This window comes from Vidua macroura, chromosome 26 (genome assembly GCF_024509145.1).
Source record: "Vidua macroura isolate BioBank_ID:100142 chromosome 26, ASM2450914v1, whole genome shotgun sequence".
NCBI lineage: Eukaryota > Metazoa > Chordata > Aves > Passeriformes > Viduidae > Vidua > Vidua macroura.
Window position 1 is genome coordinate 2,756,102 of NC_071596.1, and position 25,630 is coordinate 2,781,731.

General features: G+C 51.7%; 1 protein-coding gene across 1 annotated transcript in view; it reads left to right on the forward strand.

The window, feature by feature from the left end:
• Nucleotides 1-25,630, forward strand: part of ADAMTS10 (ADAM metallopeptidase with thrombospondin type 1 motif 10) — a 68,823-nt gene that overhangs the window by 22,011 nt on the left and 21,182 nt on the right. The window contains exons 4-14 of the mRNA XM_053999586.1: nucleotides 2,875-3,034; nucleotides 5,085-5,302; nucleotides 6,778-6,861; nucleotides 7,871-8,016; nucleotides 11,233-11,276; nucleotides 12,874-12,979; nucleotides 14,192-14,338; nucleotides 17,021-17,162; nucleotides 19,363-19,470; nucleotides 23,404-23,549; nucleotides 25,462-25,525. Coding sequence (XP_053855561.1) covers nucleotides 2,875-3,034; nucleotides 5,085-5,302; nucleotides 6,778-6,861; nucleotides 7,871-8,016; nucleotides 11,233-11,276; nucleotides 12,874-12,979; nucleotides 14,192-14,338; nucleotides 17,021-17,162; nucleotides 19,363-19,470; nucleotides 23,404-23,549; nucleotides 25,462-25,525 — 1,365 coding nt within the window. The remainder of the gene's footprint in view (nucleotides 1-2,874; nucleotides 3,035-5,084; nucleotides 5,303-6,777; nucleotides 6,862-7,870; nucleotides 8,017-11,232; nucleotides 11,277-12,873; nucleotides 12,980-14,191; nucleotides 14,339-17,020; nucleotides 17,163-19,362; nucleotides 19,471-23,403; nucleotides 23,550-25,461; nucleotides 25,526-25,630) is intronic.

The following is a 25,630-nucleotide window of genomic DNA, read 5'->3' on the forward strand; positions in this document are numbered from 1 at the left end:
AGGAGCTGGAATCCCTGTGCTTCATCCCTTGGGCTGCAAGAGATCCCAAGGATCCATCATGTCCCACCACCAAAAAACCACAGCCAGGAGAAAACCATGAGCAGAGAAAGGCCATTATTTCCCTCTTGTGTCAGAGGAACAGCTGAAAGGCCAAGTCTTCATCGGAGAATCCCAGAATGGTTTGGGTTGGGATGGACCTTAAAATTCATCTCATTCCACCCCATGCCATGGGCAGGGACACCTTCCACTGTCCCAGGGTGCTCCAAGCTCTGTCCAACCCGGCCTTGGGCACTTCCAGGGATCCAGGGGCAGCTTTCCTGGGGACCCCCTGAGCCCAGCATGAACAGGAGTGCCTGGAGGGACTCAGGCACCACATTCCTTGATGTGGACACCACGTTCCTTGGAGAAACTCAGTGCCAGGAATGGGGATGGAGCTTGTGTTGGCCTCCCAGAAACTTTTGGTATTGCTCAGACCTTTCAGGTAGAGGGAATGTTGCTGTGAGGGTGGGGAGGAGGGACTCTGCAAGTACCTGGTGGGTTTGGTGATCACCCCACGGGGATCTGCTCCTCCTGGCTGTCACTGCCTCACAGGACAGATGAGGAGGCATCTCCTCTCACAGATGGGGAGGATGGACCCAGGTGGGGAGGATGGACCCAGGTGGGGAGGATGGACCCAGATGGGATGGATGGACCCAGATGGGGAGGATGGACCCAGGTGGGGAGGATGGACCCAGATGGGATGGATGGACCCAGATGGGGAGGATGGACCCAGGTGGCCCTGCTGTCACACAGCTCTGGCCCCAGGCCGTGGCTGTGCCTTTGCCAAGTGTGGTATGAGCTGACAGTGCAAACCCTCCTGCTCTGCAGCTGACCTGTGTGAATCACACACAGGATATGCAGTTCAGCTCCCCCACAAACCACAGAGCTCCCTCAGGACCTCTCACCACCCCTTTACCAGCCCTGTGTCACGTCCAGCCCCTCATAGCTCAGCCCTTGGGGTCAGCAATGGGACAATTTTCAGGCTCCTGTGACATCCAAGCCTCGCTGCTGGAAGGTGCCAGGCAGGCGTGGAGCCTCTGCAGAGGCTGGAGTGAGAACAGTCCTTTTGCAGCGGGATGGATTTGGGGCAGGACTCGCTCTGCCCCCGGGCCGGGGGTGACCTCCTTCCCCCCATCCCACAAAGCCTTTCCAGCTGGCTCTGCCGGCGCTGGGCTCCCCGCCGGAGCCTGGCCACGGGAACCTCACAGTACCTCGCTTGTGTTTGAAAAGGTGGAGCCGAGCCAAGAGCAGCAGAGCCCGGGGCAGGAGGAAATCCCCCGGCACTCGGGGACTGCTCACACAGTGCCCCGATTGAGCTCCGCGCCGGGGAGGGGACAGGGACAGCCCGGCAGGGAGCGACAGTCCCCCCGGAGAGGTTCTCCCCACCCACACCGGCACAGAAGCTGTTCCAGGCGGTACTTCCATGGAGGAGCCTCGGGGTGTTCCACAGGGGCAGAATTCCCTGCTCCCCAGCCTTGCTCCTGTCCCTGGGGCACAGAGGGAGCTGGAAAAGCGCTGTCACATCCAAGGGACACCGCTGGTGGCAGGGCAGGGCTGTGTCCACACCCAGAGCTGTGTTGGACTTTGGGGATCACGTTTGAGCCATGTCAGGCACATTTCTGTGCCTCAGTTGCTTGCTGGTGGAGTTCAGCTGATGGAACACCACGTTCCTTGCAGAATGTGCCAGGAATTGGGATGGAGCTGGTGTTGGGCTCCCAGGAACTTTTGGTGTTGCTCAGACCTTTCAGGTAGAGGGAATGTTGCTGTGAGGGTGAGGAGGAGGGACCCTGCAAGTACCTGGTGGGTTTGGTGATCACCCCACGGGGATCTGCTCCTCCTGGCTGTCACTGCCTCACAGTGACAGCAAAGCCTGGGCTCACAGCTGAGACTGAATCAGCCAAAGAATAAAAAACTAAACCAAATCAGGGAGCAAACCCGAGATGATCTCACTGAAGTGGCCAGTTTGAGGTGTACAAGGGGCTGGGCTGCCCCATCCAGGCTCCAGAGAAGGGGTTTGGCTCTGCTGGTGGCCTCTGCTTAATCAGCCTTCAGATTTTAAACATTTGGGGTGTTTCCCAAAGCCTCTGGGTATTTACCACTCTCTGCAGCTCCGAGCTCTCAGCTGCTGGGGATAGTCCTGAGCTGCTTGGGAAGGTTTTTTGGGGAGGCCAAGTTCAGAGCTGAGTGCTGCTGTGTTTGAACAGGTTTTTGGGATCCCACAGGGATCCCACTGAGACCGAGTGGGTGGAATAGGAAACAACTCATTCATAACTCAGCAAGGCAAGGCTGTGATTTCCAGAGGACTTTAGTGAACACAGATGTCCCAAGGCATCCACCACCATCTGGCTGGGTTTCCTCTGCTCTGTGGCTTCCTGTACTTCAGTGTTTGTGCAGGATTCCTTTGCAGCTTTTGTCAGTCCCCAGAAATTCGGGGTTAATCAGCAAAAACCTCACTGTGAGAAGCCACCAGGTTCTCTGTGCACCTCTGTTATTGCCTCCCCTCTTGTCGTAGTTGAGACAGAGACAACACAAAGCAGCACACTCCATTTTCAGAAAGCTTCAAACCTGTTTTTATTACAGCATGCATGCTTTTTGTACATTCTTACAAAACTAGTAAGTTTACAATTTACTCATTGGTGATGAGACAAACAAAGTGTTTATTGGTACAGACAGTTGCAGGTTTCTCTATTTATCCTCTTTCTTTCTTGGTTTCTATGTCAACAACCTTGGTAGAAAATTCTGTCAGGGATAAACCTGGATCCTCTTCTCAAACCTCTCTCTGGCTCACAGAAGTGGCTGTAAAACCTCTTGCACACCCTCTGTTCCCTCCTGCAGCACGGGGTGATCGTGGCGGATGAGGAGGAATATTTCATCGAGCCCCTGAGCCCTGGAGCCAACGTCAGCACGGGGGGAGAGGGCAAGGGCAGCCCCCACGTGGTGTACAAGCGCTCGTCCCTGCAGTACCCTCACATGGATGCAGCCTGTGGAGTGCTGGGTAGGTGCTCCCACCACCTCCTCCTCAAATCCCACTGGGAAAATCCTGGCAGAACAGGCCCACTCTGCTCCACGTGGCAAAGAACCAAATTTATCTCCTGAATTTGAGATTTTCCTGTGTTTGCTTTCACCCATTTCTGGTGGCTTGGGCTTTGGGAAGCTCCCGTCCTCTCCTCCTCGCAGCAGGGCTTGAAACTTTGTAAATAGAGCATGGAATAGAAGAGAAAAAAAACACCTCTTGTTTTTCTTCAGAAGAATCCTCCCAGATTTGGCCAATTTGCAGAGGATTGGGAAATCGCAGCTCAAGTGTGCTCAGCACAGCCTTGGCTTTGGGGTTTGGTCGTGTCCATGTTGGGATAACTCTGCTGCTGATGGGGACCAGGTGGAAAAGGCCCTTGGAGGGGGGGATGTGGCCCATCACAGGGGGCTCTGGGGATGTTTAGGGTGAATGGTGACAGCACATCAGCCCCAGTTCTGCACCTACAGGGCTTTGACCTGCAAGAGGACCCACAAACATCTGCCCTGGCCTCTCCCCATGGGACCTCCTGGTCCTTGCCCTTCCCACCAGTCTGTCCCAGAGTCTGGCTGGAATCCCTGGCCCTTGTGAACAGGCAGAGTTTCAGCATTGACCCAAAATGTTGCAGGCCCAGAGGATGCCTCTCCCCAGTTCAGAGAGGCTCTGTAGGGCTGAGGGGAGATGCCATCCCTGCACAAGGGCTTTTTGTGGATCCATTTGTGGGAACAGAGCAGAGCTGGCCCTGACTGCTCCTGCTTGGGTGCCACTTCAGGGTGTCCATCCACTGCCCCAGCAGTGACACTTGGCCAGATGAGGGTTCACTGCTGGAAGGCACTGTCACCTTCTCTGAATGTCCCCAGAGCCACCAGCACCTCTGGAGCCACCCTGTGCTTCCCTGCCCATCCCAGCTCCCAAAGCCACGCTGGATGCAGACTCCCCTCCTGCTGACTCTTTGCCACATTCCCCAGCTTCCAGAAATAATTTAGCCCTCTCCTAATTGTTTCTTGGAAAGCAGAGATGTGCAGGGGGAGCCAAAGTTTAGAGCAACCACAGCACAACGGCTCCAGCAAGGCCACCCTTGTCCTGCCCTGCCCGGCACTCCTGGGCCCTGAACACCCCCAGGAGCTCCCCTGGATCCCTGCAGGAGCTGCAGCCGGGAGGTTTTGGGGCTGCCTGGGGTCTGCCCATGTTCCCAGCCTCACTGGGTGTGATGAAGCTCAGAGCAGGGGAAAGGATCCAGCTGGATCTGCTGGCAGGGCTGGAGTGTCCCAGTCACCTCCCCTGACCTCTGCTGGTCTCCAGGAGGGGAATTTGGAGCTGATGGCTCTGCTGGGGATATCCCCAGGCTCGGCTCAGCAGCACTTGAAGCAAAGTCCCACAAAGCTGCTGCTGCTGCAGAGACTGCAGCCCTTTCCATGGTGGAAAAGCCAAGTCCTAAATGCAGGTCCTGGCAGGGAAAGGACAGAGGAAAGGGTCTGCAAGGGCTCCGTTTTCAGGTTATGGCTGTGCAGTCTCTAAGCCCACCCTGGGGCAGAGGTGAGGGCAGGGCTGTGCAGCCCGGAGGGGTTTGGGGCTGAGTGGGTTGGGCACAGATCTGCTGGGCAGGAGGGGACAGGAGGGCAGGGGAGAGGCCAGCAGGGCTGGCAGGGGACTGGGGACAGCCCTGGACTGCCTTTGGGACATTTCTGGGTCCACCCGTGGTGCACAAATCATGGAATCACAGAATGAACGAGGTTGGAGAAGATCTTTAGGATCATCCAGTCCAACCTGTGACCTGTCACCTCCTCACCAGCTAAACCCTGGCACTGAGTGCCCCCTCCAGGCTTTTTTAAACCCCTCCAGGGTCGGTGACTCCACCACCTCCCCGGGCCGATGATTCCATTGCCCAATAACTCTCTCAGTGAAGAATTATTTTCTGACATCCTGCCTAAACTTCCCCTGGTGCAGCTTAGGAGCTCCTCCATGCCCTCAAACCCTCCCCTCACCCGGCAGCTCCTGCCCGAGGGCGTCACAACCATCCCCGTTCCCTCCTCAGACGAGAAGCCCTGGAAGGGGAGGCACTGGTGGCTGAGGACACTGAAACCCTCCCCTCTGAAGCCATCGGGCAACCACAGCCAGCGGGGCCAGCTGCCCCTGAAGAGGTCAGTGAGCACCGAGCGCTACGTGGAGACCCTGGTGGTGGCTGACAAGATGATGGTGGGCTACCACGGCCGCAGGGACATCGAGCAGTACATCCTGGCCATCATGAATATTGTAAGTGTTATACCCACACCAGGAACCCCGTGGGCTGGGGGAGAATTCCCGTTCATCACCCTGTCAGGAAAATGAATCCAGAAACATCAGAGGTTTATTTCCAAAAAGGAGACAGAGGAGTCCTTTTTGCTTTATTCGAATAAAGGGAGAGGCCATGGGGCATTCCCCTGGGGTCTCTCCAATTTTTGGAGGATGCAGCCTCCTTTTTATCCCAATTTCCCTTCTCTCTTTCCCCATTGGCTGAGGTACTTGAGAGGTTCAGACTTCCCAAAACACCTGATACCAAAGATTCCCCTCTAATGTATAACCCTGCATTTTAATTTTTAAGTCTTATGGAATTTAGGAGTTTTCCCCATTGTTTCTTTCATCTTTCAATATCCAATTTCATTTATCAGCAAACCTACAGTTTATTTGTAAAGGTAAATATCCTTTTCCATTCATCAATCAGTGGAATCCTTCCCATTGTTTCTTTTATCTCTCAGTGCTGGTTTTATCTACCAGCAGCCCCACAGTTTGTTCGTAAAGATAAATCCATCATTCCTCCCAACCCCAAAAGTCCGTGTTGGGAAAAGGAGATTTTCCTGCATGAAGTGGGATGGGGAAATCGGATCTGTTCCAGGCTGGCAGTGGCTTTTCCCCAGGCTCAGAGCAAGGTTTTGGGGTCAAAAACCCTGCCAGGCTGCTGCTGCTGAGCCCTGGGACCCCGGAGCCTGGAGAGGTAAACTCTGGCCTGTCTGACCCCGGGCTGCGAGAACAAAAGCCTTTCTTTGAACCGCATCTCCCAGCTCAAATTAGCATTGCAAATGCGGCCTGGCAAGCTGAGAAACACATGGGAAAGCATAAGGACAGGCAGCTCTCACGCTTGGGGGCTGAGCAGCGAGAGGGGCTCAGAAATCCCCCCGAGCTGTGGCTCTGCTTTGGGGCACGGCTGGCGGCAGGGTACCGGGTTGGATGCACGAACAGCCTGAATTGGCCGCGCTGGATCCTCCTGTGAGGTGAGATGGGCTTGGAAGTTATCCATCACCCCTCTGAAAGCCCCTCTGTGACGGCCCTTTGTCCCGTCCTCTGCAGGATCGCTTTTCATGCTTTGCATTTCTAAAGCCCGACCGCCAGATTTTCAAACAATCCCGGTTTCATCTGCTCCGAAACATTCCTGGGGGATGCTGTGGCCTTCTGGATCCCCCGAGGGATGCTGTGCCCTCCCCTCAGCCAAGCTCCATCCCCGGGGCCGCACAGAATGCCAGCAGTGGGGGCTGCCCCACCTGGATTTTGGCTTCAGTGCTCTGAGACTGCGAGCTCTGACCGTGGTTTAGGGGATTCTGCTACTCAAGTGGTGGTGTGGGGTCCCATTCCCGTCCCTGCTTCCCAAAAAATGTTGTGTTCAGACCCCCCACCGCAGTGCCCAGCCCTCCCCAGCTCGCCTGGCCACAGAGCTCATTTTTAAGACTCCTCTTTTCTTGTTTCTTGGAGGTCAGGTTGCCAAACTTTTCCAGGACTCGAGTCTGGGCAATATTGTCAATATCCTGGTCACCCGGCTGATCCTGCTCACCGAGGATCAGGTAAGCTGGGCTTTGCTGAGCCTGTCCTGTGTCTGCACTTCCCTTCAGGAGCTGTGTGACCCCCCCTGGGTGTCACTCCCAGGAATTCCCCCCAGTGCACATCCTCCCAATGCCCCCTGAGGACACTGGGCTGAGCAGATCTCTGGGAATCTGATTTTTTCCATGATAAGGTGATTTTAGAGAGGTTTAAGCAGCTTTAGTTCTCCTAAAGTGATTCTGGAACCCTGGTCACTGAGGATTTCAGACTTTCTGTGCTGACAGGCACTGACCCCCAGGAGAACACTGCATTGACCTGAGGCCATGGAGAAGCTTCCAAAATGGAATGATAGAACTGGGATTGTGGGTGTGGAGTTTGAATTGAAGTGTGGAATGTCACAGGGTGGGAATCTTAGAGTTGAAGGTTTCAGAATACAGTAATATATATAAAGCAAGGTGGAGGTTTTAGGGTGGAGGCTGGTCCTCCTTCTCCTTCTCCTTCTCCTTCTCCTTCTCCTTCTCCTTCTCCTTCTCCTTTGCTTTCTTCTTCTCCTTCACTTTCTTCTTCACCTTCTTCTTCATCTTCTCCATAGGTTTGGGTGGTTTTGTGTAACTGGATAAAAAATCCTCATTGCAGGCCATGGGTGATTGGTTATTGGGTTAAAAGTAAAAATAATTTAGGTGTCATTTCTTAATTGGACAGTTTATCCTTAAAAGGCCTTGTAGAGAGAGAGATGGGGCTCTGTTTTTAGTTTGTTGGAGTGAAGTGCTGTAGAACTCAGGGTTTGTGAGACTGTGACATGGATAAGAATAAACATCTGAGTCTGAACAAGAAATGTCTCACACACTTAATCCTGACCCTGGCAAAAAGAAGTTAAGACTCAACTAAGTCCTGCTTTTCTTGCTCTCCCATGGGCTCCATGAGGAACTGGGGGTGCCCGGAGTGGTGTCAGTGCTCTGCTGGCACAGAGTGGGCAGTGCCTTCCCACCAGAGCATTCCTGGGAACACACTCTGCCGTTGCTTCCATTCCAGCCCACGCTGGAGATCAACCACCACGCCGGGAAATCCCTGGACAGCTTCTGCAAGTGGCAGAAATCCATCGTGAACAGGAATGGCAACGGGAACGCCATCCCGGAGAACGGCATCGCCAACCACGACACCGCCGTGCTGATCACCAGGTGAGCTCTGTCCCCTGGGGGTGGCAGCTGTCCTGGCCTCCAAGCTCATCCACAGCTTCCTGAGTCTCCGTGGGTGCAGATTATTGAATTCAGATTGTTATCACCCTCCAGTTCTGCTTATCACCCTGCATGCCAGTTTGTTATCCATCGCCAGTTCAGTCTGTTATCAATCTCCAGTTCAGTCTGTTATCAATCTCCAGTTCAGTCTGTTATCAATCTCCAGTTCAGTCTGTTATCAATCTCCAGTTCAGTCTGTTATCAATCTCCACACTGGTTTGTTGTCACCCACCAGTTTTCCCTCGGTCTTTGCTGGGATGGAGAGAGGGAGGGATGGATGGATGGATGGATGGATGGATGGATGGATGGATGGATGGATGGATGGATGATGGATGAGGGATGGATGGATGATGGATGAGGGATGGATGGATGGATGGATGGATGGATGGATGGATGGATGGATGGATGGATGGATGATGGATGGATGATGGATGGATGGAGGATCAATGGATGGATGGATGGATGGATGGAGGATCAATGGATGGATGGATGGATGGATGGATGGATGGATGGATGATGGATGGATGGATGGATGGATGGTCAGAAGGAAGGAGGACACACAGAAGATGACAGGGACATTGGAAGGAATGGCAGAGCAGCTGGAAGGCCCCTGGATGCCGCAGGGATGGAGGGCCCAGGGAGTGCTGAGCTCCCCAAGTGCTGCTGGCTGTCTCCAGGATTGTCCCTCCAGTGCCCACAAATCCCTGCTTGGACAGAGATAAAACTGGGGGAGGCCAAAGGCAAACTCAACATTATTTTGTGCCTTTCCCTCTCTCCTGCGGAGAGGAAGAAAGCCAGGAAATGAAAGTGCTGGCGAGGGGAGCCTCCAGGCGGGAGCTGCTTCCTTTATCCATGTGCTGCTCTCCTGCTCCAGCTCCAGCGTGAGCCTGGAACACCCCACGGCTGAGACCCCACAGAGGAGCGACAGAAGGACCCCTCAGCCGCAGATTTTCCCCCTCCCGAGGGGGCTGCAGCTTTTTCCTGCCCTTCCTCCACACGTTTGGGATGCAAACGCCAGCTCCGAGCTCTCCGTCCTCCCTCCAGATGTTCGAGCCAGCCCGGAGCCGCTCGCTGAGCCTGGACAGCGCCCGGCGCATCCGGCCCCCGGCCCCAATAAATTCCCGGTGTCCCGATAAGATCTTGCTGAGCTCGGGGCTTTTTTTCTCCTGCGGGGACGTGTCAAAGCAGAGCCTCCGAAGGCTTTAAAAGCATTCGCTCAAAACAAAGCAACAAATGTTTTGCACTCGCTCGGTTTCCTGCCGAGAGGAGGGGAGAGGTTTGGGCACTTCCAGGGAGCCCCAGGGGCCAAAGGGACAGGAGCCATCCCCGGGAATGTGTCGCACTTAACCCTTCGTGTGCTGCCACTTCTCGCCGCCACCCTCATCCCCGAGCGGTCAGTGGGGGGAGTGGTGCCGGAGGGTCCTGCCCAGTGTCCCCAAACCCGCTCTGGGGTCACAGTCCTCAGTTCTGCCCACCCTGTGGGTGTCCCCAAACCCGCTCTGGGGTCACAATCCTCAGTTCTGCCCACCCTGTGGGTGTTCCCAAACCCACTCTGGGGTCACAATCCTCAATCCTCACTTCATGGGTGTTCCCAAACCCACTCTGGGGTCACAATCCTCAACCCTCACCCCAAGGGTGTTCCCAAACCTGCTCTGGGGTCACAATCCTCGGTGCCACCCCAACCTGGCTCCAGGGTGGCCCAGCCCAGCCCAGTTGCCCCCTGGACCCCCAGCTGACCCCACCCTACCCAGCTCTCACCCTGGCCCCTTTCAGCCCAGATTTGCAAACCCCAAATGCTGACCTTTGCAAGGAAATGAGAATATCCCCTCTCTAACCCAAACTGGTCTCATTTGGAGCTGCCCCCTCTTCCCATTTTGAGGATGCTGCATTCCCATCTGGAGGTTTTTGCTCTCCTTCTTTTGCCTTTCTTTGTACCCAGTTAATGATGTGCAAACAGAGGATTCCTTCATGCAATGGCTGGAATTCCAGGCCAGCAGCAGAGGGAAGAGTCACCTTGAATCAACCCAGACTGGATTTGTTTGGAAAATTCTCAGTAAAGAACTGAACTAGAAAAGAAAAATAGATATAAAAAATCACTTGAGCATTTTCATGAAACCACAGTGGGGTTTGAAATGGAACATGTTTTCAAACTGAAATGTTTATTTTTATTTTGTTTTTAATCAGAATTTCATATGCCCCTGGATCCCTGGCAGTGTCCAAAGCCAGGCTGGACAGGGGTTGGAGCACGCTGGGGTAGTGGAAGGTGTCCCTGCCATGGCAGGGGGTGGAATGAGATGATTTTTAAAGTCTTTTCCAACCCAAACCATGCTGGGATTCTGTGTTTCTCTGTTTGATTTATACAATTTCCTGCAAGAGACCTGAGCTGACAGAGCAGAGGTTGGCCCTGTCCTCTTCCCCCTGTGCCTTCTGCCTCCCAGGAGTGCTGGGGAGCAGAGCAGGACCCACCCAAACCCAAAGAGCTCCAGGTCTGGAATAACCTTGTCCCTGCTGATTTATGGAATCATTAAGGTTGGAAAAGGCCTCCAAGATCATCAAGTCCAACCTTTGACTAAATCCCCTTGCCCACTAAACCACATCCTGAAGTGCCACATCTGCTCATGTTTTTAACACCTCCAGGAGTGGCGACTCCACCACCGCCCTGGGCAGCCCATTCCAATGCCTGATAATCCTTTCCATGAAGAAATTTTCCCTAAAATCTGATCTAAACCTCCCCTGGCACAGCTTGATGCTGTTTTCTCTCCTGTCCCTGTTCCCTGGAGCAGAGCCCGACCCCCCCGGCTGTCCCCTCCTGTCAGGAGTTGTGCAGAGCCACAAGGTCCCCCCTGAGCCTCCTTTTCTCCAGGCTGAGCCCCTTTCCAGCTCCCTCAGCCCCTCCTGGTGCTCCAGCTCCATTCCCTTCCCTGCTCATGCTCTACCACCACATTTCATCAAAACCAAACCTCTGACCTGGCTCAGCTCTGTCATTAAAACTCAGCGAATCTCAGCCTGGGCAGAGTGTTGTCCTCACTGTCACCACTGGTATCTCCATCCTAGAATATTTCATGGGCTGGTTTGGAGTGGTTTGGATGTGAACACATGGGCAAAATGAAAACCCCCAAAACCAGAATTGTCCTTAACGCCGCCTTCTCTCCTTCGCAGGTACGACATTTGCATCTACAAGAACAAGCCCTGTGGCACCCTGGGTGAGTGGCAATCTGACACCCCCTCAGCACCCCCAGCAGCACACAGAACTTCGGCAGTGTGATGAGGGTGGGCTGTGCCATCCCTTTCCCGCTGTGCCATTCCCATCCCACCTGTTCCATTCCCTTTCCAGCTGTGCCATTCCTCTTTCCCACCTGTTCCATTCCCTTTCCAGCTGTGCCATTCCTCTTTCCCACCTGTTCCATTCCCTTTCCAGCTGTGCCATTCCCAACTGAGCTCTTCCATTCCCCTTTCCCAGCTGTGCCATTCCCTTTTCCAGTTGTGCCATTCCCTTTCCAGCTGTGCCATCCCCATCCCACCTGTGCCACCCCTTTCCCACCTGTTCCATCCATTCCCACCTGTGCCATTCCCATCCCACCTGTTCCATTCCCTTTCCAGCTGTGCCATCCCCATCCCAGCTCTTCCATTCCCCTTTCCCAGCTGTGCCATTCCCTTTCCACTTGTGTCATTCCCAACCCATCTGTTCCATTCCCTTTCCCACCTGTGCCATCCCTTTCCCACCTGTTCCATCCATTCCCACCTGTGCCATCCCCATCCCAGCTCTTCCATTCCCCTTTTCCAGCTGTGCCATTCCCCTTTCCAGTTGTGTCATTCCCTTTCCAGCTGTGGCATCCATTCCCACCTGTGCCATTCCCATCCCAACTGTTCCATTTCCTTTCCAGCTGTGCCATTCCCCTTCCCAGCTGTGCCATCCTTTCCCAGCTGTTCCATCCCTTCCCAGTGAAGGTGCAGCTCCTGCCCCAGCACCAGCAGCAGGGCCAGGACCAGCCCAGTGCTTTCCAGCCTCCTGTGCCTCTGAATGCTAAACCAGCAGCTCTGAGCTCAGCTGGGCCCTGGAACTCCTCTGTTCCACCCCTGGGCCAGCTCCAGCCTGGTGATCGAGCCACTCTCATTTAGGGCTTGTCCGTGGCCTGCTGGAGTTCCTGGCTGAGCAGGGAGAAATCCAGCGGTTCTGTGACGACTACAAAGGGAGTTTTTGTTGTCACAGCCAGGCCCTGCAGCCCTCTCTGCTGCAGCTCCTCCTCTGTCTCATCCTGGTCTAGACTGGGCAGGCAGGGAGGGATTTCTGCTCTGCATCGCTGTGGGGAGAGCTGGTGGATCTCTGACCTGCTGCTCATGAGCTGGGATGGCTCAAATCATTCCCCTGGCCCGGGCAGTGGCACAGTTTGTGCAGAGGGAATTTGCTGTCACAATTCAGAGGGAATTTCAGCATCACCCCGTCTCCACATGAGCCATGCTGGAATCTGGGTGGGTGCCAGGCAGAACCAAGGTTGGATCCTGGCTTGTTCAGCTCTCCCTGGCCAGCTTTGGATGCCCCAGGGCCGGTGCAGCCCATCTGAGATTTCCCCACCAGGGCTGTGCCAAGGACTGCTCCCCTTTGCACCATTTGGATACAAAATTCAGATTTTTTTTGGCATTTCTGAGCCTGTCACTGTTAATTTACCATCAGTGCTGAGTGACCAAGTCCCCTAAGAGCCACAAGTCCATCCCAAAGCACATCAGGCAGTCCCCAAACACCCCCACGTCCCCTCAGCCACCCTGTGGTGGCCCTGTGTGACATCTCTGTCCCCTCCCCAGGCCTGGCCCCCGTGGGTGGGATGTGTGAGCGGGAGAGGAGCTGCAGCATCAACGAGGACATCGGGCTGGCCACGGCCTTCACCATCGCCCACGAGATCGGCCACACGTGAGTGCAGCACCTGAGAGGCTCCAGCAGCTCCTGCTGCTTTGTCCCTGCCACCAGGGGCTTGCTATAGATAGATCATCTAATATATAATATTGGCTTTTTAATATTTAATCCAAATATCAAAGTGGATTCTATATGTGTGGTGTTAAAGTAACTTTGTTATAAAGATATAGTTTTTTATTTCTGTTGTTAATTAAGCTTAGTGACATAGCTGATGTAAGTGTGCTTGTGTTAAAATGCCTGCTGGGATGGGATAACATCCAATAAAAATATAATGAAGACACCTGTACACATCTGCCAACTATCAGCACTCACTGACTGAAGACAGTGAGGACCAAGGCCCAAAAACTGGAGGTGATAAAAAAAGGACTAAAACCACAGCCAAGGAATGTGCATGCTCTAAAAATGCAGACTCAAGGAGGAGCCATGCTAAGCAGTTCTTGGAATATGTAAACTAGTTTGGGGAAAAAGCTTACTCTGCATAGGGTCTGTGAATATGCAATGGCTGATGGAAGGGAAAAGGTATTTAAGGGGTGTCCCTGAAGATAACAGGGTGCTCTTGGCTGAGTGCCAACTAATAACCTTTGCTCCGTGGTCTTTGTCTCCTATTGTCCTTTATCAAGCTTCTCAAATTTTCACAGGCGACTGAAGGTGTTTTTCACAGGCTGAAAACCCTTCCTGTGAACCATCCAGGTGTGTCCAACCCCAGCTGGATGAATTTTCCCAATAACTGGGGCTTAGGGATACAAAATCTGCAAACTTTACTTCCTTATTGAGAAATATTTATTCTATTTCATAAAGGAAGTTAAGTTTGTCATTAGACTATCAGGCATAAGATACATTAATGATCTAACACAAGGAACTTAACTGAAAAAAAATCACTTTCTTTACTTAAAACAGTTTGAGTGTTCTTGAGAGCGATGATTAAATTGCATAAAACATTAGTTGGAGTAGCTTTTTTAATAAGTGAAGGAGTTTTTTTAAAATAAATGAATAAATTATTTATTTATTTAATAAATTAAAATAAACAAGCAAATATTTAATTAATAAATTAATTTAAAATAATTAAAATTTAATTTAAAAATTAATAAATAATTTATTTATTTAAATTAATTTATTTAAATTAATTTTAAAATTAATTCATAAATAATTTATAATAAGCACATTTTCCCCAAGTGTGTGTGTGTGTGTGTGTGCTGTGGTGGTTTGCAGGTTTGGCATGAACCACGACGGGGTCGGTAACAGCTGCGGCTCGCGGGGGCAGGAGACGGCCAAGCTGATGGCTGCTCACATCACCATGAAGACCAACCCCTTCGTGTGGTCCACCTGCAGCAGGGACTACATCACCAGCTTCCTGGAGTAAGGAGCACACCCCTCCCTGCCCTTCCTCCAGCCTCCCCCAGTCTCTTGTGAGGAGGGGGTGAAGCCAAAGCAAAGCCCCCAGCCCCCCAGAACCTCCTGTCCTGTCTCCCAGAGTCACTTTCTTTCCTTCCTTTCGATTTCCCTGTGTTTTTCCTGCCTGCTGAACATCTAAACCCATTTGTGTTGTGGCTGGGAGAGCTTTATTTATTTATTATATTATTTATTATATATATATACTATATATATAATAGATTCTGATTTATTTTTGTTTATTTATTATTCCCACATCCAGAAACTTCACAAATAGATCAGTCCCCCCAGGAGGCGTTTGGCAGGTTCTGAAGTCCAGCCAGGAGTTGCAGAGCAGGGTTGCTGTGCTGGGGACAGGGTTGGGTCTGCCTGGTGCAGGTGCTTTCTCCAGGCTGCGAGGAGGAGTTTTCAGTGTCATGAGCAGAGCAGGGCAAAGATTTTGGATTTCTTTTTCTTACAAAGCACTTTTAGGATTCAGGAGAAGGGACAGGACAAGGGGGATGGATGCAAACTAAAAGAGAGCAGTTTAGATTGGATATTAGGAGGAATTTCTTTGTTGTGAGGGTGGGCAGGCCCTGGCCCAGGGTGCCCAGAGCAGCTGTGGCTGCCCCTGGATCCCTGGCAGTGCCCAAGGCCAGGCTGGACAGGGCTGGGAGCAGCCTGGGATGGTGGGAGGTGCCCCTGCCATGGAATAAGATGAGCTTTAAGGTCCCTCCCTGTTGGTTTCTTGGTCTTACTTTGGGCTTCTCTTTGGGGACTCCCCTACTGGAGTCTACTAACTGCTCCCCTTGGAGTAGCTTTGTGTTAGGAACGAGAGACACATTGGACTTCTTTGGTTTTTAGCTTCTTGTTTGTTGTTATCTTATCAAAAGTTTAGTATGACTTTGTGTGTAGGAAAACAGTACAAAAAAATGGGCTTTCATGTATAGTTTTAAGGTCTTTTAAGGCTGAATTAAAACTAAACTACTCAATTAGGAAATTATACTTTGATAATTTTCTTTTTTAACTTAATAACTGATTCTTTGAAGCTTGTAATGTGGACTTTTTAGTCTAATTACAAAATACCACCCAAACCCATGAAGAAGAAGGTGAAAAAGAACAACTTGCTTTTGCTTTAAAACTTCTATTTTGTTTCATATTTATTTTTATATTCTAAAAACTTAAACTCTAAGTTTTCTACTTTGTGACATTACACACTTTTAATTAACTACACACTTGTAATTTTAGTGCTATTAATAAATTTTGGAAGTCTTCTCTATAGCCTTAGGTCAAACATAGTGGTTTTTTTTGCAAGTCTGTGCTTTTTAGCACAGAAAGTTTAAAATTTTCAGCATCTAAGGTTCCAACACCTCCCAACCCAAACCATTCCATGATTTAGGCTCCTGAATCCCAGCGTTTCGAGGCTGTCACCACGCCTGAATCAAACCCTTGAGCAGGGCTCAGGCAGCCCCTGGCTTTCCATCCCAAAGCAATCCATCAGGATCCATTTTGGTGAGGTTTTTGTAGGACAGTGGCACTTCCTAAAGGAAGGACTGGGCAGGGCTTGAGGGATGACTGGAAGCAGCACAAGTGTGGGGTCAGCGTGGAGGGAAGCCCCCAGGGAGGGTGAACAGCAGAGCTCAGCTTCTGGAAGGCAGCAAGAGGAGCAGCCACGGCTCCTCCCCGAGGGGCTCCCTCTGTCCTGCAACCAAACCTCGTGGCTTGGCAGCAAATCCCACATCTGGCAGCTGTGGCTTGGCCACAGCCAGGCCTGTCCCCCACGCTGGTGCCCGCTGGCCGTGCAGGCAGGAGGCACGTGGCACAGCCTCGTCCTCTGCTGACCCCGAGCTCCTGGCAGGGCTGGAGGAGGATGGAGAGTTCATCCCCGCTCCTCGTGCTCTGTGCTGGCCACCCCAGGCTCCAGGAGCCTCCGGTGGGACGTGCTGTGTGCAGGATTTGGGGCTGGGGGTGATGACAGCGGCTTTGATTTAGGGGGAGCTCAGAGAGCAGCGAGGAAAGGGGAGGGAAAGGAGTTTCTGGCTGAATTTGGATGTTCCTACAAAGCTCTGGCAAGGAGGAGGTTAGGCTTGGAGGGAGGGCTTGGGCTTCACAGCTGGGGGGGGAGCAGCCCCCTCTGCCCACCCAGTGCCCACCTGAGGGTGCTGGGCACACCTGCCTGGGCACACCTGCCTGCACTCACCACGGGGACAACGAGGGGCTGGCAACAGCCTGGAGAAGAGGCTGTTCCCTTGGCATGAAGCTCAGGGAAAGGTTCTTCCCCCCGAGGCTGCTGGCACTGCCCAGGCTCCCCAGGGAATGGTCCCGGCCCCGAGGCTGCCAGAGCTCCAGGAGCGTTTGGCCAGCGCTCTCAGGGATGCTCAGGGTGGGCTTGGTGGGGTGCCTGTGCTGCACTGATGATCCCTGTGGGTCCCTTCCAGCTCAGGATATTCCAGGTTTCTGTGAACCCTCAGATCAACACTTCCAGAGTGACCTTGGAACCAGGATGTGCTTCCCAGCCTGGGAAGGATTCCAGAGCCCTTTCTCTCACCCAGAGCAGACCCAGATTTATCCCCTCAGCAGAGCCACGAGTGGCAGCTGCTGATCCCTCACCTCCAGTGCTCTCTCTCCCCTCATCCTTTCTCAGCTCTGATTGTCCCTCTGTGCTTTCAGCTCGGGGATGGGACTGTGCCTGAACAACGCTCCTCCCAAGCAGGATTTCATCTACCCCACGGTGGCCCCGGGCCAGGCCTACGACGCCGACGAGCAGTGCCGCTTCCAGTACGGAGTCAAATCCCGCCAGTGTAAATACGGGGTAGAGAGCCTTCCTGCTTTACTATCGGTTCCCAGGGCTGGAGGAGGGGGCATGTGGGGAGGAAAGGTCCGTGGGGCTGTCCCTGCTGCCCACACCTGTCATTGTCGCCGTTAGAAATGAAGGGATGGGACTGTTTCCAAGATAAGAACAATTTATTGCTGAGATAAACATCAGTCGCAGAGGCCTGAGGTTTTAAAGGAGCAGGCAGTCGCCCATAGCTCAAAGAAGTCACAAGTTTCTTCATTACAAGGCAATATAGACCTTTCTAAACCAATACACAGTTGCCACAGAGTTTGTTTTGCTTTTCTAACCTATCCTCTTCACTTACTTCTACTGCACTGTGGATACTTTTGTCCAATGGTTTCTGTCTCACTTGCACACATATGCTTCAATTATAACATCTAAACCCTTAACTTGTTCTATACAACCACACCCTTATAAACCCTTCACCATCTTATCAATACAGTTTCCTACATTATAAATCTTTCACCATCTTATCAGTAAAGTTTCCTACATTACAAACCCTTCACCATCTTACCAATACAGTTTCTCACTTACTTAAGGCATATTCTTACTTACAACTGTAGGAACATAAGTTTATGATTTTTCTGCTTAATATCTGTGTATTGTATTTTTACATCAATCCCAGCTTCTTCCAAAGCTGCAGATCAAACCCTCCTGTGTCTGTGGAAATTTCATTATAAACCCTTCACCACCTGCATTATAACATCTACATTATAACATCTACATTATTATTATTAGATGTAGATTATAACATCTACATCTACTACATTATAAACCTTTCACCATTTTATCAATAAAGTTTCCTACATTATAAATCTTTCACCATCTTACCAATACAGTTTCCTATATTACAAACCCTTCACCATCTTATCTATACAGTTTCCCACCCAATTAAAGCATATTCTTACTTGCAACTATAGGAACATAAGTTTATGATTTTTCTGCTTAATATCTGTGTATTGTATTTTTACATCAATCCCAGCTTCTTCCAAAGCTACAGATCAAACCCTCCTGTGTCTGTGGAAGTTTCATTATAAACCCATTATAACATCTACATTATAACATCTACATCTACATTATAAACCCTTCACCATCTTATCTATACAGTTTCCCACCTAATTAAAGCTTACAGTTCTCACTTACAATTATAGGAATATAAGTTTATGATTTTTCTGCTTAATATCAGTGTATTGTATTTTTACATCAATCCCAGCTTCTTCCAAGGCTGCAGATCAAATCCTTCAGTGTCTGTGGAAGTTTCTGGTTTTCTGATTCCCACACACATCACTGTGCTGCTCCAAACCAGGGGCACTGGTGAGCTCCTGCTGAGCTCCATGCTGTGCTTCCCTGGCAGAGCACACAGGAGGGGGTGTCCCATCCATAAATGTTGATCCCAGCTCAGTTTGGGTTGAATTAATCCCATGGCAAGAGATTTCTTGCCTCTTCCCTGGCTGCTGCAGGTCCCCCTCATCCAGGCTCCCCTCTCTTTGTACAAGGACATCTTTTCCATAATCCTCAGCAGAAATCATTGTGCTGCTCATATAAACTCAGGAAGAGAACAGTCTTTGTCCCAGGCGAGGTGAGGGATGTGCTGGAGGTCGCTGCCCACCTCACCCCCCCTCCCACCACCTCACTGCCATCCCCTGCTCTTTGAGCCCAGGAAAACCCTGAAAGGGGGAGCAGGCAGGAAACTCAGGAAATGAGAGTTTAGGGGCTGCCTTGCTGAAGTCCAGCCTGGGGGATTGAGTGCCACAGGAGCTGGGAAGGGCCTGGACTTCCTGATTTCACTTTTGGGTGGGTGCTGGGACAGCCAAGGAAAGATTTTTGTTTGCTGGAGCTCTGAGAGGTCAGAATGGGCTGAAGCTTGGGATCTGTGGCTCAGGAAACCTCCTGGAAGGAGATCTGGAGTCCTCAGTGTCACCCAGTGCACCGAGCAGACACCGAGCTCTGAGCTGTCAGTGCCTTGGGGTGGCTGCAGCTGGCAGCCCCTGGCAGGGTTTGATCTCTTGTTGTCCCCACCATGCTGAAGACACTTGATGTCCCCACATCCCTGTGTCCTTGGTGCCTCCCAGGCGTGACACTGCCCCTGGCACAAGCAAATCCTAATCTGGGTTTTGTTTCCTTGTCTCTCCCCTCCGCCCTGCCCCCGTGTCCCCCCAAATCTCCCTCTCTGCAGGAAGTCTGCAGCGAGCTGTGGTGTCTGAGCAAAAGCAACCGCTGCATCACCAACAGCATCCCGGCAGCTGAGGGCACCATCTGCCAAACCAACACCATCGACAAGGGGGTAAGGCAGCCCTGGGCACTGCAGGGAGGGGCTGCATCCCTTTTCCAGCAAAAAAAGTGGGATTGTTGTTTGTGCTGGGGGTGTGGGGTTGATTTAGGAGCACCCAGCAGCCTGTCCAGCCCTGACCCCGGAGTGCAGAGCTGCCCTGGAGGGAGGCTGGGATGGGCCAAGGAGCCCAGAAATCACCCCAAAGTCCAGCTCAGAGCTCAGCTTGTGCAGTGCTGGAATACGGAATGTGGAATGTGGAATATGGAATTCGGAATATGGAATGTGGAATGTGATATATGGAATATGGAATGTGGAATATGGAGTGTGACGTGTGGAATGTGGAATGTGGAATGTGATATATGGAATATGGAATGTGGAATATGGAGTGTGACATGTGGAATGTGGAATATGGAATGTGGAATGTGATATATTGTGGAATATGGAGTGTGACGTGTGGAATACGGAATGTGGAATGTGATATATGGAATATGGAATGTGAAATATGGAGTGTGACGTGTGGAATATGGAATGTGATATAAGGAATGTGGAATATGGAATAAGGAATGTGGAATATGGAATATGGAGTGTGATATGTGGAATGTTGATTATGGAATGTGATATATGGAATAAGGAATATGGAATACGGAATATGGAATGTGGAATGTGATATATGGAATATGGAATGTGGAGTGTGGAATGTGATATATGGAATGTGGAATATGGAATATAGAGTGTGACGTGTGGAATGTGGAATATGGAATATGGAATGTGGAGTGTGGAACGTCCTTCCTTTAGAAAGCGCCACTGTCCTACAAAAAACCTCACCAAAACTGATCCCGATGGATTGCTTTTGGAATATGGAATATGGAGTATGGAATGTGGAGTGTGGAATATGGAATATAGAATATGGAATGTGAAAAGTGAAATGTGGAATATGGATTATGGAATATGGAAAATGGAATGTGGAATATGGAAAATGGAATGTGGAATGTGGAAAGTGGAATATGGAATGTGATATACAGAATGTAGAATGTGGAATATGGAATATGGAATGTGGAATGTGGAAAGTGGAATGTGGAATATAGGCTGTGGAATATGGAATGGGAAATCCCTGCTCTAGCAAAGTCCTCCTTGGTGTCACCCCTGAGGCACAGCGAGGTGACCTCAAGCAGGTGTGGCAGCTCAGGACAGTTTCTGTCACTGACACTGACCCTGTTTAACATCTCCTGGATAACCTCAGACACGGCAAGCTGCTCCTGAAAAGCAGCAAGTTTTCCATGGATTGTTTCAGGGGGAATAGGATGGCATGGAATGCCACGTCCTTAAATGAACACCTTGTCCTCAGGTCTGCTGGGATCTCCTGGGATCTCCTGGCTGGTCTGAGAAAAGGGATTTTTTTTTTTTTTTTCCTCCCCAGTTTTCCCAGATTTTTGCTTTCAGAGGAACTTGGGAAAAACTGGCTATGATGAAACCTTGTTTTTTTTTTACCCTCAGCTGGGAGGGGAGGGCAGGATTTTCCCTGACCATGAATTTTGCCTTGATTGCTTCACTCCCTGCTCCTCCTACACTCATTTTCCCCAGTACAAAGGGAATGCACCGCTCAAACAAAGAGCCTTTGCAGACTGGGACAGTGGAGAATCAGGGCTGGGACATTCCCCATTCCCCATTCCACTAGAAGAAAAGTTCCCAAGAAACATTTCAGATCCTTAGGAAGCTGGAGGAGCTGGTGTGCAGGGAAGACCATGGCTCTGACAAATCCACAATTCTTTTCATTTTAGTTCTGCTGGGAATTGGGGCAGAGAGGAGCAGACAGCTCCTGGGGCTGCACGTCCCTCCTGCTGCACACTCACAGGGATATGGCCTTTTTTCCCCTCCTAGTCATGGCTTTTTCCCAGCTTTTCCCACTTTAAAATATCTCTTCCCCCCCCCCCCCACTTTGTGACCACTTTTTAACCAGGCTTCTTCAAAAGCCTTGAGGGAAGGGAAATGAAGCAGTCACAGCCCCCAGGATTTGTGGGAGCTGCTCCCTGTGAGGATTCTGGCTCACTTTGACCCCCCAGTTACCTCCCTGTGCTTATCCTTTTGGATCCAGTCATTATTTGGACGTGATTTGATGGCCTTATGTAGAAAAATATATTTTTATATTAGGAAGAATATACTTTTATATGAAGTTTCTGCATTGTCCCCAGCTGGAGCTCCTGGGGTGAGCCCCACACCTCAGCCCTTGGCTGGAGCAGCTCTCCAAGGTCTTCCCTGGCCTCTCCCTTTGCCCTGGGGAGAGCAGACAGAAGGATCAGGGAATTTAAAGTATGAAATCTTAAAGGAGAGAGAAAATTCCTGTGCTCTGCCAGCCAGTGTTGGGGGAGGCCAAGCCAAGCTCTGCTGTGCCCACATCCCAAACCTCTGGGTATTTCCTCCTCCCAGATCCTTCTTTTTTAAATTAATCAATCTCCTGTGGTTGTTATGGCTTCACCTGTCTTACCCCAAAAACCCACAGGGGAATTTTTTCCTCCTTTTTCCCAGTTTTTCCCACTTTTAATCATCCCTTTCCCCCAGCATTGTAACTGCTCTTTAACCAGGGTTCCTCAGAGGGGAGGGGAGGGGAGGGGAGGGGAGGGGAGGGGAGGGGAGGGGAGGGGAGGGAAGGGAAGGGAAGGGAAGGGAAGGGAAGGGAAGGGAAGGGAAGGGAAGGGAAGGGAAGGGAAGGGAAGGGAAGGGAAGGGAAGGGAAGGGAAGGGAAGGGAAGGGAAGGGAAGGGAAGGGAAGGGAAGGGAAGGGAAGGGAAGGGAAGGGAAGGGAAGGGAAGGGAAGGGAAGGGAAGGGAAGGGAAGGGAAGGGCCCCCCCAGGATTTATTGGAGCTATTCCCAGGCTGTGGGAATATTGTGGAATATCTTCTCCACATGGGATCTCCCTTTGGAGAGGCACTGGTGCTCCCAGGGCTCGTGAGCTGGGATTCCTGGGAAGCCACCGTGCGTTTTTCCCAGCTGCCCATGCAGAGTTGGCCCGGGAGGAGCAGGGAGAGGCTGTGCCAGCAGCTCCAGGGTGGGTTCTCAGCCCCTGGAAGGAGCACACAGCACTTTCTTCCTTCCTGGGATTATCTCAGCCCCGGGGCTCCGTGTGCGGCACCGCGCCCGGACAGCGGCTCTGGCACTGTCCCACCCTCCCATCGCTGGGGACTCCAGGGGGTGTGGGACACGTGCCAGGCCTGAGGGAAATATTTCATAGGCAGATTTCCATGAGCATCTGTCTCCCAGTAGGACGGGGACAGGCGGATTTGTTAAGGATCCTCAGCAGAGCCATGACACAACAACATTGATATTACAATTCAAACTTTATTTGAACTCGAGCTCTTTGCTGATCTGGACATTTTGGACACACAAACCACAACCTGAGCTCCCAGCACAAACAAAACTCCCTCTGTCCTGGCAGTGGTTCTGTCCATATCCCCCAGGGATCCTGGCCCTGCCTGGCAGCAGCAGCTCCAATCCCAGATCACCTGGAACTCTGCCGAGGGCTTTTAGAACATGTGAGGTGTGGGACCCAGGACCTCTTTAGAGGAGAATCCCTGACTGGTTTGGGTTGGGAGGGACCTTAAACCTCATCCATGGGCAGGGACACCTTCCATAGCCCAGGCTGCTCCAAGCCTGGCCTTGGACACTGCCAGGGATCCAGGGGCAGCCACAGCTGCTCTGGGAAATATGTGGGATGTGACCCCTTGCCAGGGCCTGCCTGCCCCCAGGACAGTGCCACGGGGACTGGGGACACTGGTCCCACTGACCCCAAGGACAGGCGAGCGCCCTTTGCCTCGGAGAATTTGGCTCCAGTGCAGCTCCAAGCTCAGATTCCTCAGGATCAAAGCAGATCCCAGCCCTGCGCTGGCTCCGTGGGGGCTCTGGCAGGAGGAGCCCCCTGCCCGGGCTATCCCAAGCTCTGTGTCCCCGCAGTGGTGCTACAAGAGGGAGTGTGTGCCCTTCGGGACGCGGCCGGAGGGCGTGGACGGAGCCTGGGGGTCGTGGTCATCGTGGGGCGAGTGCAGCCGGACGTGCGGCGGCGGCGTGTCCTCGTCCGTGCGCCACTGCGACAGCCCCAGGTACGTGCGGGGTGGCCCTGTCACCCTGGTGGCCCTGCAGTGTCCCCAGCCCTTCATGCCCGTGGGGAAGGCACGTCCAGGTGCCTGTGATGCCTTGGGAAGGCTGACCTAGAACAGAGGCTGGACGCATGTGGAGTCTTAACTTCTTTTTGTCAGGGTCGGGATTAATTGCGCAAGACAGTATTTCTTGTTCAGACTGAGATGTTTATCAGTTCTTATCCATGTCACAGTCTCACAAACCCTAAGTTCTACAGCACTTCATTCCAACAAACTAAAAATGAAACCCCATCTTTCTCTCTACAAGGCCTTTTAAGGATAAACTGTCCAATTAAGAAATGACACCTAAATTATTTTTACTTTTAACCCAATAACCAACCACCCATGGCCTGCAATGAGGACTTTTTATCCAGTTACACAAAACCACCCAAAGCTATTGAGAAGATGAAGAAGAAGGTGAAGAAGAAAGTGAAGGAGAAGAAGAAAGCAAAGTAGAAGGTGGAGAAGGAGAAGGAGAAGGAGAAGGAGAAGGAGAAGGAGAAGGAGAAGGAGAAGGAGAAGGAGAAGGTGAAGAAGAAGGACCAGCCTCCGCCTTAAAACCTTTATATATATTACTGTATTCTGAAACCTTCAACTCTAAGTTTCCCACCCTGTGACATTCCACACTTCTATTCAAACTCCACACCCACAATCCCAGTTCTGTCATTCCATTTTGGAAGCCCAGAAATAACCCCAAAGTCCAGCCTGTTCTCCTGGGGGTCAGTGCCTGGCAGCACAGAAAGTCTCAAATTTTCAGCAGCCAGGGTTCCAACAGATGGAGTTAAAGAATAAAGCAGGGATTTATTAAAAGGCCTCACTGGATCCACCTTGGGCAGCACAAGAGCCCAGCCAGGGCTGCACCCAAGATGAACCGAAATGGTCACAAAATGGACAAATAGTCACGGGGTCTCTCACTTTGATCAGTTCTGCTCCATTTGCACATTGGAGTTCATTGTCCAATTCCAGCTCCAGCCCATGCAGTCCCATCCTTGTTTTTCTCTCTTCATTCCACGTTGTTTGTGCTCTTGGGCCTGAGATTTGGATCATTTGTCCTTGGTCCCCAGCTGGAGTAGGAATTGTTTTGTCTCCCTGCTCTGTGCAGAGAGCTCCCCATCCCCTGATGTGAAGCCCAGAGCCACCCACTAAAGCAGCACAGAATGTGAAAAATAGAAAAGCTCAAACCTGAGGCATCACCTGTGCACTCAGCTCCTTTATCAGCCTCTGCCTTCCCTTCTCAGAGCCCTGGAAGTGCCTGAGGCTTGGCAAGGAGTGAAACAGCAGAGAATGAGGCATAAAGCTGGCACAGATGGCACTGCCCTGAGGAGACAGGAAATTTCCCAGTTAGAGAATTGGCTCACCCACCCATTTCTGCCTCTTCCATCTATGCTTTTTTGGGAGGGGTGGGGGGAGGAAAGGGAGAAGAGAAGGAAAAGCACCCTCGGGGCATTCTCAGTGCAGCAGGGACATTATCCTGTTAAAGATCCTGACCACAATCCACTTCTCCAGTGCCACCCCAGCCCTGTGTATGTCCCTTCATGTCACCTGAGCATCAATGACAGCTGCTCTTAGGTCTATCAACATAAAGCTTGGCCTGCTTCCATTTCAGTAATGACTCCTGGAAGGTTTGGCAGGTTTTGAATGCCTTTGTCCAGCTCTGTGTTGATGTTGGAGCTGCACCACACCCCAAACCCTCTGTGCAAAGCCCTCTGTGCACTCGAGGGGAGATTTTAGGGGCTGTGCCCAGGTGGGATCAGTCCTTGTGGTACAGCAAGGTTGGGAAAAGCCACCTGGGGCAGGCACCCCAAGCTCCTCAGGGCAAAAGCCTGCTCTGAACAGGTGCCTGGAGCTGTTCAACACCTCCTTCCCTCTTTGGCAGGCCCACCATCGGAGGGAAGTACTGCCTGGGGGAAAGGAAACGCTATCGCTCCTGCAACACCGACGTGAGTGGGGGCAGCGGGGCTGGGAGGGACAGGGGGGATGGAGGAGGGGGGATCTGCCCTGTCCAGGGGTATCAGCCCTGTCTGGGTTGGGATGAGCCCTCTCCA